Below are 14048 nucleotides of genomic sequence, written 5' to 3'. Positions count from 1 at the left end.
TTTATTTTATTCTGATTTGGACAGCAACTGATGGTTTTGTGGCCTAAAGAGCACTGGGTCTGGGAGCCAGACTGCCTGAATCCATAACCTGGATCCACTGGGACTTCAGTTAGTTGCTGAACATCTTCTGACTCAGTAAATGTGAATAGTACAGAATCTGATGACTAGTAAATGCTCAATAAATGTTAGTTCTTGCAATTGCTACTATCATCATCATCATCGTCATCATTATCATCATCACTTTCACTACTGTGAAAACAAGCAAACAAGACTTTATTATTTCAGAATTTACTACTTTCTACCAGAAAACAAAATCATTAATGGGTAGCAATTCTGGCTTAAAATAGACTTTCAACCTTGCTGAATTGCTTCATTCATGTATAATGCTGAGCTCTATTTGTGAGACCTTTGTCTTTCTCTCTCCCTACCCCAATCCCTGAATTTTTTCAGTGATGGATGGGCAGACAGAGATGAAGTCATTGAAGGTTATGAGGTGGAAGCCAACGGGGGAATCACAATAAAGCTGCAGTCTCCAGAGGTCAGGTCATTTGATGATTATTTCCTGAAGCTGAGGCTGGACACTAATACGAGGAATCCCTGGTTTCCTGAGTTCTGGCAACATCGATTTCAGTGCCGCCTACCAGGACACATTCTGGAAAATCCCAACTTTAAAAGAATCTGCACAGGTAATACGTGTTCATAAAATAATAACTCAGAGGTTACAACGCTAGCTCAATTGCAACTTGTTGAATGAGAGTAGAAGGTGTCAAAGCTGGAGTTCCAAAGACTAAATTACCATCTTCATTTATAAAATAGCTAGAATGAGGAAAGTGTGTGTATTACCCCGAGGATTCATGTTTCTATATTCCGGAAAGACTGCTTTGGTCTCTGATGGAGCAAGTGGTAAGAAGAGATAATGTAGGTCAAGGAAAAGCAGACCAAGAATTCAGGTATTTAGTATTCAAGCCAGAGGGAAGAGATTTTATTGCAAGCATGCTTAGGAAATGTTAGCCACAGACATAAGTAAGCAGCACTGGTTTGATCCCTTTTTCTGCTTTATGACTCGCTTCAAAATACAAGTCTGGAGAAGATGAGATAATGTTATTCAGGGCCATGCCACGAACATATGTGTATGTGTATTTGTATACAAATACATAGGACATAGGTGGCAAGAAACTCTGCACTCTCATCTGCAAATAGGAGTGACATTTCCCAGTGGGACATTTAGTTCCTGTGCACTGTGAACTGAAGCCATGCCAGAAAACGGGAGCACATTGTTTCAGATATTTCAGGGCTTCGTGAACTCCACTGGATGTCTTTTTCTGCTCCTCTCCCCAACCCTGGAACTACCATACTTTTTAACATGACTAACTTACCATACTTCTTTACAGATTTCTTAACACAGTAATTCTTATGAGTGTTATCATCACTGCATACAGACATTGCTGCCCCCTGTCTTTCTTCAGTATTGCTTAATGTGGCAAAAATGCCATTCAAAGCCAGTTGTCTATAATAGATTAATAACACAGCATGAAGGACAGGCATTAAAGCTGGTGTTGCCATGGACTGAGATGGGAAAGATTCCAGGAAAAGTGGGAAGGATCAGGAGATAGATTTTGGATGGGCTAAGTTTAAGATGGCTATTACTGGATTGCAACTATATGTGTCACTTGGTCATTGTGTTTTATTAGTAGAATTTAGAATACTACTTACTAAACATACTTGGATGTCTTTACATAAGGATTTTCAGGAAAGTATGTTGTGATCTAAACTTTCAGGACAAAAGTTAGAATTCTGCAGCCATGTACGTTTTAAAAACCACTTTGGGTTTTCAGTTGTCATAGTGCATGCAAATGTCAAGGTTAAAGTTTGAACTTGGTTAATGTTCATAGTAGAAAATTTTTTAAATGTACATTCATGAGCTGTTCTAATATTTTGCTTCACTCAGAGCTATTTTTAAGAGCTTCTTGTATGATTTCAACCTTTAATAAAGATGTTTATGTTTATATCTCATCCTGGAGTCAAGCTTAGGAAATATTTCCCTTTGTTCTTAGTTCTAAGAAGTTTCTATTTGGAACCAATTCATGAAATTTATTGATCTTTTCTGCTGCAGGAATCCTAGAATTTTGTCATTTATTTTTTAGCAGTGTTTATGTTATCTGTGTGTGTATACATTCATGTAAATTTACCTTGCTCTTCAGTTTCAATGATTTCATTTCTATGAAATTGGCTTCAACTAAACTTTTATTTCATGTAACATTCTTATCTAGTTGAGATGCTTGACTAGCAAATGAATTGCATGGTCTTCTAATGAATATGCAGACACATTTATGAAAATTAATGTGCAGAAGTAAAATGAACCATTCCATTCTATTGATAGCTACTCTTTCTATTACTTATTTTTACCTCTTCTAATTGGGTCATTTCGATGTTTTGGAAAGTTTTGATATTGCAGTTCGTTTCCATAGAAACCTTTATTGAGCTTAATCTCAAATGTCACTATTTAAATAAAGAGTTTACATGCACTAAATTTCAGTTTGAATATTAAGGGTCCTGAGTCCAGACTGAATAATTTGGGAATCACTGTGGCTAATTAAAAAGTACTTCATGCACAGACTACATCACTGCTTAATTAGTTGAGTATATCAAGGGATTAGAGACTGTATAGGAAAGGTACTAACCAAAACATCAAAGCCTAACTTCTAAAAATAATTAACCATTGTGAAGACAGTGGAAAGAATAGGTATAAAACAAATCAAAATCACTCTCTTCAGTAAGTGTCTTAGTTGTTTCAGCATTTGTGTCATATTTGCAATGGCATAGTATTTTATTCTTCCTAATGAGAATTGTGAAAATGATTCCATGGAAACTGAGAGAGCATTTGGAAGCTTAACCACTGGATCCAACACTGGTTCTGTTAATAATCTGCCACAAGGCTTGAAGTACCATACTTAATCTCTGAGTCAATTTTTGCAACTGTAGCATGATAACACTTTCTACTTTACACAGGTGTGAAAATCAAATGAAATAATACAAGTGAGATACTTCACAAACCCTTACATAAATGTAAAGTGTTGTTTCTAATGTCATGTCTTACCAGAAGGAAATTAAGATGTAGTGTGGATTACCTTGATAACTATTATAGTTTTTGAAATTATAAATTTAACATAATTACATTCCAAGATGTGGCAACTAGAAAAACAAACACAGAAACCTTAGTCAACCACCCTTAAACAGTGCCAAATATTTTTCTTCTATCTAGGCTTTCACAATTTTTTTCTGATTATCAAAGTAATATATACTACTATGTTTATCATATGCAAACTAGAAATATGGAAAAACATAAGAAAGATGACATGCATCAAGAATTTTCTTTCCTATAATCACTATTAATGATTATTAATTTTTGATATATTTCTAGCAAATGTACTGTTAAATTTTTGGTGTATTTTTATCTATTTATAATTTTAAATCATACAGTTAATATGATTTTTATATTGTTCTTAAAATGAATACAGCCTTTTCTTTTAAATTTATGAATTTCTTTCTCATTAATTTCTTTAATTCTTTTTTTTTCCATTTTTTAAACTTTTATTTTAGAGAAAGAGAGGGTGTGAACAGGGGAGAAGGGCAGAGGGAGAGAGAGAGAGACAGAGACAGAGACAAAGAGAATCCCAAGCAGGCTCCACACTCAGGGCAGAGCCCAACACATGGGTTCCATCCCACAACCCTGGGATCATGACCTTAGCCGAAATCAAGAGTCAGATGCTTAACCAATTAAACCACACAAGAGCCCCAATTTATTTTATTCTTAATAGCTGTATAACATTCTGCAGATAGATAAACTCTAATTTAACTATCTCATTCTTCCTACACATTTAGGCTGTTTTCAGTTCTTTATGAATTAAAAAAAAAAAGCTGCAGAGATGAATTAATCTTCTCTCTAATCCTCTCCTTATTTTTTCTCATTTTGGATAATTTTTAAGGTTAATTTCCAGAAGTTGAATTACTCAAATGATATGAACATTTCTAAGAAAATAAGAGGTTCCAAAAGGCAACTCTTACCAGCACTGCTTGCAATTCTATGGACTTTTTTTCCTTTTCTTTTACATAGTTATAATAATAGTGTGCATATAATACTGTATCTTATTTTCAGTTAGGATTCTACTTTACTTTTGATGCTGTTGCATAACCTTTATAACACCATTTTAATAGCTCCATAATATTCTACCCAATAAAAATACTATCATTACTTAGCCATTCTTATATTATTGTACATTTAGGTGGCTTCCTGTTGTTCTTTTTACAAAAAAAAAAAACCCACAAAACACTGAATATGATACATTTTTTCATGATTGTTGTTGTTACTATTTTTGGATTGCTCCCTCACTATAGATTCCTAAATATATAATTATTGGTCTAAGAACATGACAATATTTGGGTCCATTAACAACATGTTATTACCATTTTCTTACAATATGGCAATATTAGGATTTGCTGTGGTTAGCAGTATATCAACTGAGTGAGTTCACTTTGCCCTCACTGACCTTTTTCACAATCCAATGAATTTATGGCCATAATTTTTCACTTTCCATCCCTATTCTTTATAGCAACTGGGAACAGGAAGACATAATGTCTTCTAAAGCTAGTATATCTTTCCCTCTATTTGGTTATTATTGAAAATATAATGAAAGTATTTGGATGGTATATGTAATACTCAGCAACAGCTCAGGACTTTTAAGATAATGATAGATAGTCTAATGTGACAAAATTTCAAGACTTCCAAGCACAAGTACTCTTTTTTTAAATTGAGATATAATTGACACATAACGTTATATTAGTACCTAGTGTACAACACAATATTTGATATTTGTATATACAGTAAAGCCATTACTATAGAATCCTTTACCATCCACTACATATCCTTTACCATCCACTATATATATATATCACATTTATATATGTGTGTGTGTGTGTGTGTGTGTGTGTGTGTCACATCTTTATCCATTCATCCATTAAGGGATACTCAGATTGCTTCCATGTCCTGGGTGTTATAAATAGCTTCAATGAACGTAGGGGTGCATATATTTTTTCAAGCCAGTGGTTATGTTTCTTTGAGATAAACACCCAGAAGTGGAATTGGTACATCATATGATAGTTGTATTAACTTTCTGAGAAACCTCCAGACTGTTTTTCCAGAGTGGTGCACCAATTTCCATTCCCACCAATAGTACACAAAGGTCCCCTTTACTCTGTATCCTCAACATTTGTTATTTCTTGTCTTTCTGATAATAGCCATTCTAACAGGTGTGAAGTGATATCTCACTGTAGTTTTAATTTGTATTTCCCTGATGATTAGTGATGTTGAGTACCTTTTCATGTACCTATTGGCCATATGTATGTCTTCTTTCAGAAAATGTCTATTCAGATCCCCTGCCCGTTTTTTCATCATTTTTTGTTTTGCTATTGCATTGTACTTTATTATGAGTTCTTTATACATTTTATATATTAACCTCTTATGAGGTATGATCTTTGCAAATATTTTCTCTTATTCAGTAGATTGGCTTTTCATTTTTGTTACTTATTTCCTTTGCTGTACAAAAGCTTTTCAGTTTGATGTAATCCCACTTATTTACTTTTGCTTTTGGTACCAAAATCCAAAAGATCATTATTACCAAGACTTTCTTTTAGGAGTTTTATGGTTTCAGGTATTATGTTCAAGTCTTTAGTCTTATGTTTTTTTCTGTGTGTATGTGTAGTGTAAAATAGTGGTCCAATTTTATTCTTTTATGTGTCTTTCGAGCTTCACCAACACCATTTATTGAAGAGACCATCTTTCCCCCAACATGGGTACTCTTGCTCCAGCTTGGAGCCTGTCATTCACAATTTTTAGATTGGTACTAATTTTTATAATATATGAGCCTCATTAGTAGGTTTCAGTGGAGCTTCCATTTTGAATTAACTTATCACGTGAGGTGGGATAAGTTTGGTCCAATATAATCTGATCCAGATTGAGACAGTTTCTTTTTTACTACAGCCTATAAGGTCCTAGGTAATAACTTCTCTATGCATTTGGAAGTTTGACTCAAACACCAGTATGCACTCCAAAAGAATATCACTTGCCTTTACCCGAAAAATTGGTATACTAATTATAGCTTGTGGAAGGCTTCATAATTTTTCACCCCTCCCTGTATCCATGCTCTTTGAAACATGACTTTGCACCTTCTCTCACTACGAAATAGAATTTTGTTCCCTGCCTTCTGAATCTTGATTGAATCTATAGCTTATTCTAAGTCTAGGTTTTAAGAGGCTTGACCTACTATTGTTCTCTTTCTTGGGATCTTCCCTCAGCTATATGTATAACCCTGAGTTAGTCTTCTAGAATATGAGAGAGAACTTAAGGCAGAAACAGGATGACCTCTTAGTTGAGGTCATATTGGTCAAACTAGTCTCCAGCCAGTACACTAGCTGACTGTTCACATGTAAGTGAGCCCAGCCGAGATGAGTCATATACAACCTAGAGCAGCAGAACTTCCTAGTTGATCCCCAGATTCATGAACTAAATAAATACTTGTTGTTTTAAGCCACTAAGCTGTGTTGTGGTTTGCTATGTAGCATTATTGTGGCAATAGACAACTGATTGGAGGATCTCTATAGCCCTGTAATCTATGACCCTTACGTGGAGAAATAGTTGATTTAATTTAGGGAACACAATTTCTCAACCCAATGCCAGAATTCTCTATCTTTTCCCCCTTCAGGAGGAATGATACAATAACGTACCCTATATCATGAGAACAAAGCCAAACATTTTATAGATTCTTCAATGAAGAGTTAAAGCCTCCTGATCTAAGGCATTAAGACTATTCTCCTTCAGAACTCTGGAAGTGCTAACAAATGGGGCACAGTTATAGTTGAGATAAACCAACATCTTCAAAACCTAACAGTCATAGGTTCTCACACAGTGCTGGTAGAAATTGCTTAATGGAAATATATTTCAAAAGTTTTAGATGTTGTCTTACTTTGGGGTGCTGTAACAAATTAGCATAGGCTGGGTGGCTTAAACAACAAATATTTATTTCTTACAGCTCTGGAGGCTAGAATGTCTAAACTCAGGTGCCTGCATGGTAGGGTTCTAGTGAAGAGCCTTCTTCTTGGTTTCCTTACATGATGGAGAGAGAAAAGAAGTAAGCTCTCCTTCTATAAGTGCACTGAACCCATCCTGAGGTCTCTACCTTCAAGACCTAATTACCTCCCTAAATTGTATCTCCAAATATCATCGCAATGGGGGTCAGAGTTTAAGCATATAAATTTGGAGGGGACACAAACATTCAGTCTATAGCAGATGTGTTTTATATCTTTTGGCTGAAAGAATAAAAATGAACTGAACTTGTATCATTTCTGGACATTATAATTTCTCAGAAAACCTCATTAATTATCACACATAGATGAAGCTCTGAAAATAATATCATTACTATAAGCACAGTCTTGGTCTGCTTATCTCTTAATACTTTTGACCTGTCCTGTCAACTATAGTAGCCACTAGCCAAATGTATTTGTTTTTATTTAAATTTGAGTTAGGGGTGCCTGGGTGGCCCAGTTGGTTGAGTGTCAGACTCTTGGTTTCTGCTCAGGTTATGTCCTCACAGTTCCTGGGATCAAGCCCCACATTGGGCTCTACACTGGCAGAGTGAAGCCTGCTTGGGATTCTCTCTCTTTCTTTCTCTTTCTCTCTCTCTCTGCCCCTCCCTGCTTGTGCTCTCTCTCAAAATAAATAGGTAAATATTTAAAAAATATAAATTTAAATAAAATGAAATGAAATACTCATTTTTCTCAGTCTTACTAGACACATTTTATGTGTGAACACCTGCATGTGGCTAGTGATTACATCTTGCATAGCACAGATACACAGAGAAATTCCATTATCACAGAGAGTTCTATTGAACAGTGCTGCATTCTATTTTCTAACCCCATAAATGCAAGTTTGGTTGTTTCTATGGTTATTTGGATCTTATTCACAAGCTAATGCTTGCAGCATGATAAACTTGCTGAATATCCCAACTACAACAGCTGAAAGATGTTATAAGCCAAGGTTTCCATTTTGCTTGGTGATTCCCACTGAGCCTCCAACCCAAATAGGGCAGAGTGGTTCCTACAAAGAGCAGGTGTGTCTTCACTCACCTATTAAAATTAAACATAGTTACTTCTTCCATGTCATTTTAAAAATTGAATAGATGATGCAGGAGAAGAAGGGGAAAAATAGTTGGGGAGAGGGAGGGAGGCAAACCATGAGAGACTCTTGAATGCTGAGAACAAACTGAGGGCTGATGGGAGTGGGGGAGGGGGGAGGGGGGTGATGGGCATGGAGGAGAGCACTAGTTGGGATGAGCACTGGCTGTTATATGGAAACCAACTTGACAATAAACTATTTAAGGAAATAAAAAAATAAAATAAAATAAAAATATGTATAACTTAAAAATAAAATAAATAAAATGAAACACACTATGGATTCTGCACTTGGGTATGCTTTTTGGATTGAATCCATCTCTTGAGGAGTTTTTCCTTAGGGCAGTGGCTCTGGATGTAGCTTCCTGCCCAGGCATTGCTTTTATAAATGAATGGTACCTCTTCTAAAATTCTATGACTGTAGCCAGCACAAATGACCTCTAAAGAATGATTTGAGAAGTAAGTTGAATTTAATATATCTGCTCATGAAGAGCAGATCATCAGAGACAATCTCTATACTAGTTCTTTTTCTGTACTTTTGTTGTCCTTGTCAGAGAGGTAGACTAGTGGCTTTCCCTAATTACCATCCGGGCACCTGGGCTTGGCTCCTGCCTCTGGAAGCCTATGACCTGACATCATAGCTTTTCTATTTTAGGTTGGGAGAAAAAGAGCTTGTGTCTTTACCAAATTCATGACCATTCCTACTTATCTATACAGAATGGGAAGAGGTTTCTATTTTGATAGACAATGACATAAAAAAAACTACTATCAACCTAAAGATTGCAATAGTCTTTTATCAAATGGAGTTATTGGGGAAAAACTTTACCATTATAAAAAATGAAATAACCAGAGAGGTATGTCAGTCTTTGGTATTTAACCGATCAGTGGTCTATTACCTAACCACTGGCCCATGAATTTTACTTTGTAGAATTAGGTTTTGGATTTTATAAATCTCTGTTGATGTCTGTGTACACTGTGGTTGTACACAATTTTATTAATCTTGCAAATAAGGTTTCATGTTTCAAAGAGTATAATTATTGAATATAAACAAAAAATCGTTTATAATTTTTTAATTTCTAAATATTTTATATAATAGTTTTCTGAGTTTGACTTATTTCCATAATTTGCTCTAAACTCATATTCATTTTATTGATTTTGTCAACTCTATAAAGTATATATTGATGATGATTATTTAGATAATTATTTGGCAGATAAGAAGCTGGATTTTAACCCTATAGAAACTGTAATAAACTTGGAAATAATAATGAAAAAATTGAATGGATTTATAGAAACATGTACATGTTCTATAATTCCAAGACATAAAATTGATGTAGGGGTATCCTTTTAGTTTATACACATCTTGATTCTGTTCTCAAAGGGCTTGAATAACTTTTAGCATCAAGCAGATATAGACTTCAGGTATAAAAATGGAAATTTTTTGAGGCCTCCAACACTTATTGAGGCAGCGACCATTTACTGTTTTGTCTGATAATAGAAACACTTAATTTAAAAGTATGCAATGTTGGATATGCTAGTGAACCTTTCACAATGTAAACTAGTTACCTACAGAATGGCCTAAGGAAAACAGTGTGGGGGTTCCTCAAAAAATTAACAATAGAACTGCCCTATGACCCAGCAATAGCACTGCTAGGAATTAACCCAATGGATCCAGGAGTGCTGATGCATAGGGCCACATTTACCCCAGTCTTCAAAGCAGCACTCTCAATAGCCAAAACATGGAAAGAGCCTAAGTGTCCATCAACGGACGAATGGATCAAGAAGATGTGGTTGATCTATACAATGGAATACTACATGGCAATGAGAAAGAATGAAATCTGGCCATGTGTAGCAATGTGGATGGAACTTGAAGGTATTATGCTGAGCAAAATAAGTCAGGCAGAGAAGGACAGCTACCATATGTTTGCACATATAGGATGATTAGGAGGAACTTAACGGAGGACCATGGGGGAGAATAGGGGAGGAAAGGGAGGGAGGCAAACCATGAGAGGCTCTTGAATGCTGAGAACAAACTGAGGACTGATGGGTATGGAGGGGAGAGGAAGGGGGGTGATGGGCATGGAGGAGGGCACTTGTGGGGATGAGCACTGGGTGTTATATGGAAACCAACTTGACAATAAACTATTTAAAAAAGAGAGAGAGAATGGCCTAAGGATTACATACCTGTTATTACTAAATTTGGTTTAATTTATTAGTAAATCAATTAGATCAATTTTTCCCTATTAAAAATTTTATATATTTCCAGAATTGAATGCTCCCTTTTATGGTGCAGTCTAACTTTTGAACAAATTTGAGAATGAGTTTTTTTAATTATTAAAACTATGGCCATTCTTTTTTAAAAAAAATTTAATGTTTATTTATTTTTGAGAGAGAAAGAGTGTAAGCAGGGGAGGGGCAGAGAGAGAGGGTGACAAACAATCCGAAACAGGCTCCAGCCTCTGAGCTGTCAGTGCAGAGCCCAATGCGGGACTCAAACTCATGAATGTGAGATCATGATCTGACCTGAAGTCAGATGCTTAACTGACTGTGCCACTGAAGCACCCCAAAATCTATGGGCATTCTTAATAAAGAGTTCACCTTGGCATAAAAGACTGGTATATATTTAGATATTTCCAAATGGCTACATATGGTTTTCTATATCCTATAAGTTGTACTGCTTCTTACCAGGAGAATAGTTTTGCATTTCATGTCTTATGCACATTTGTTGCTGGGAAAACTCACATGAAGTAAAGTCATAATTTCAGCTATCATAAGAAGTTACAATCTTTTCATGATGGGTAAACCTAACATACTTGGAGAATGACCCATTTACTTTTCCCCCTTATTTTTATATTTTTGTTGAAGTATAATTAACATACAGTAAACTGCACTTATGTAAAATGAACAGTTTGATAAATTTTGACATGTGTATATGCCCATGAAGTTATCAACACAATCAAAATAATGAATATATCACTCCCCAAATTCCTTTGTGTCTCACTGAAAATTCCTCCTTCCAGCCACTCCCCACCCCCTCCACCCTTCTATTCACAGGCAATTTTCTGTCACTATAGTTAATTTGCAATTTCTACTCTTTAATATGAATGGAATTGCTGTGAACTGTTTTCTGTCTGCATTCTTTCACTCAGCACAATTATTTTGAGATTCATCATTGCACAACATATATCAACAATTTGTATTTTTAAATTACTGAGCAGTGTTCCATTATCTGGACATAAAACAATTTATTTACCCATTTACCTGGTAATGGGCATTTGAATTGTTTCCAATTTTTGGTTATTACAAACCAAGCTGCTAAGAACATTCACGTACAATCTTTGTACAGACATATGCTTTCTTTTCTTTTGGAGTAAGTCCTAACTGTGGAATGCCTGGATCTTGTGGGAAGTATATTCTTAAGTTCTTTTATTTATTTTTTGGTCTTATTCATTATGGAGATATATGATAGGGAAACAGCATCATAAAGGGATCAAATACTGAAAAGATAAATGGTTTCTTAGAATTCAAGAATCAGTGAGACTTTTGAACTCCATCTTGAGGAGTATGTTTCATCATTCCATTATTTCTGCTATGTGGAGGTAATGATAAAGGTGAAGGGGATATTCTATAGCCACATCATGAAACAAGTCTTGGTTCATGAGCCTATGTCAATGTCATGTCATAATTAAATATGACCACCCTACTTATTTACTAATTGACTTTCTCTGGTGTAGCACTGGCTGGTAAACAACATAGTTGTGATCACAAATCCTTATAAAAATTTGATGGACCTCTATGGGTACTACATAGGACAAGTTTTAAAATTTGTTAGAAATATCAATAAACTGAATCCATAGGGACTTATCTCAAATAGATCTGGCCTAATACTCTAATCAACTGGATAATATTATTCAATCCATTTGGATAAATTAATAGCCCAAGCCCTAAGATGATATGAAGAATTTTGTCCTTTGTGGTTCTCAAGTCTGGCTTATTAAAGTCATCATGAAAGCCTTTGAAAAGGCTCTTCAATGTATGTTAACAGAAATGTCTTACTCAACACATAGCAAGTTTTATTTGGAAAAAAGAAAAAGATACTTCACTGTAACAAGTTGGGTCCCACATCACACCAACTGAACTAGAATTTCTGGAGTAAAGCTAAGCATTTATGTTAAGGACAGGCAGAAATTCATACTTAAAATTTATGAGTCTTTTAGCTCTTTTTTAAATTTTTAAAATCTGGAATCATCTATCATTGGGCAAGTTGAGAGATTGCCAAGATTTTGGCTATGGCAGCTGCAACAGTTAGTGAGAATTTAGTAATTTCTAATGCTGAATCAATCTCTTCCATTTGTTTTATTTATTTATTGGTAGGTTTGTTTGAAGCATTAGCATTCTAAAAGCAATAAGTCATGGCTATATACTATGTTTCTTTATGCCCAGATTGGGCAATTAATAGATGTATTAATTTTCTATTGCTGTCATGCAAATTACCATGAAGTTAGTGCCTTAAAACATCACAAATTTATTATTGTACAGTTCCATAGGCTAGAACTCAGACAAGAGTCGCTTGGGCAAAAATCAGTCAGATGTCAGCAGAAATTCCTTCCTTTAGGAAGGCTCTATGGGAGAATCTATTTCTTGTTTTTTTCTGACTTCTAGAGACCATCTATTCTTTGGTTGATGCCCCCCTTCCTCCTTATTCAAAACCAGCAGTGTTGCATCCCTCAAGACCCTGCTTTTACAGTCACACGTTTCGCTGACCACAGCTAGGGAAGATTCTCTGTTTTTAAGGACTTATTAAATTAGTCCTACCCAGATAACCAAAGATAATCTACCAATTTCAATGGAAATTTAATCACATCTGCAAAGTCCTTTTTACCATGTAGCCTAACTTATCCATGGGTCCCAGGCTTTAGGATGTGGGCATTTTTGTGGACTTGATGATATTCTGTCCATCACAGCAGATGTTTACACAGAGTAAGGGATTGGCTTCTCTAAATCCTTTCTACTAGCTACCTCTTTAGCTCTTTGGCAGTGGACCTCCCTTTATGAACAGCTGCCATGAGAAAAGATTGTAACTCTTTAGGAAATTATTTAAAACTCCAATTTCATTGTGTTTCTGTGAAAAGAAAAACATGCAGACAGTTGAGGACATGTGCCTCTGGCTAATCAGAATGGTATCTAAATGCATGGAGACCTTCCTTTAATTTAACTAATCCTTATTTTTTGTTTCTGTTTTTTCCATTGCTGGGGTTATTATTCTACACCTGTGAATTGAGAACATCATAACCACTATGCTCTTACCACAGAGAAACAAAGAAATAATTTTCTTGATAACTCAACTTTTTGTATATCCACAATTAGAGATGTGTCCTTACAGATCTTCTTTGTCCATCTCTCAATTCGCTCCATGTAAATGATTTTCATCTCTTTCCCACAGTTATGCATCAAGATGTCAGACATTATCCAGGAGTCTGGCTCCATCTTAGAGGTAGAGGATGACCAGAGTCTTAGTCTTCTCTCTCCTCTTAGCATTTGTCTTCATTAGAAAGATTAATGGGTGCCAAATTAATACCTTCAGAAATTTTATCACAAAAATAAGAGTTTTGGTTTGGTCCTTGCCATGAAACTGAGTTTTCATTTGTTCTTTATAAGATAAAGATCTTCTCAGTTTTATCTTTTAAGAGTTGGAGGTGAGAGGCAATTCCATTTTTATCTCTGTACATTTAATTTTCCTACCTCCTTGCCTAAACATGTAAGCTCATTTGGTAAAATATCTGCCTTCCAAGTGATTACAGGTGACAATGTTACTGACTATTTTGCCA

At 35.3% G+C, this 14048-nt stretch overlaps 1 protein-coding gene across 1 annotated transcript in view; it reads left to right on the top strand.

Annotated features, from left to right (window-relative positions):
* The window catches only part of GRM1 (glutamate metabotropic receptor 1), a 409262-nt gene that overhangs the window by 290480 nt on the left and 104734 nt on the right, over positions 1–14048 (top strand). Inside the window, exon 3 of the mRNA XM_039230915.1 lies at positions 451–686. Coding sequence (XP_039086846.1) covers positions 451–686 — 236 coding nt within the window. The remainder of the gene's footprint in view (positions 1–450; positions 687–14048) is intronic.

Source organism: Hyaena hyaena, unplaced genomic scaffold (assembly GCF_003009895.1).
Source record: "Hyaena hyaena isolate Hyena2069 unplaced genomic scaffold, ASM300989v1 scaffold_52, whole genome shotgun sequence".
In the NCBI taxonomy this organism is placed as follows: Eukaryota; Metazoa; Chordata; class Mammalia; order Carnivora; family Hyaenidae; genus Hyaena; species Hyaena hyaena.
The sequence above is the reverse complement of the archived record's forward strand: the minus strand, read 5'-3'. Positions and strand labels throughout refer to the sequence as shown.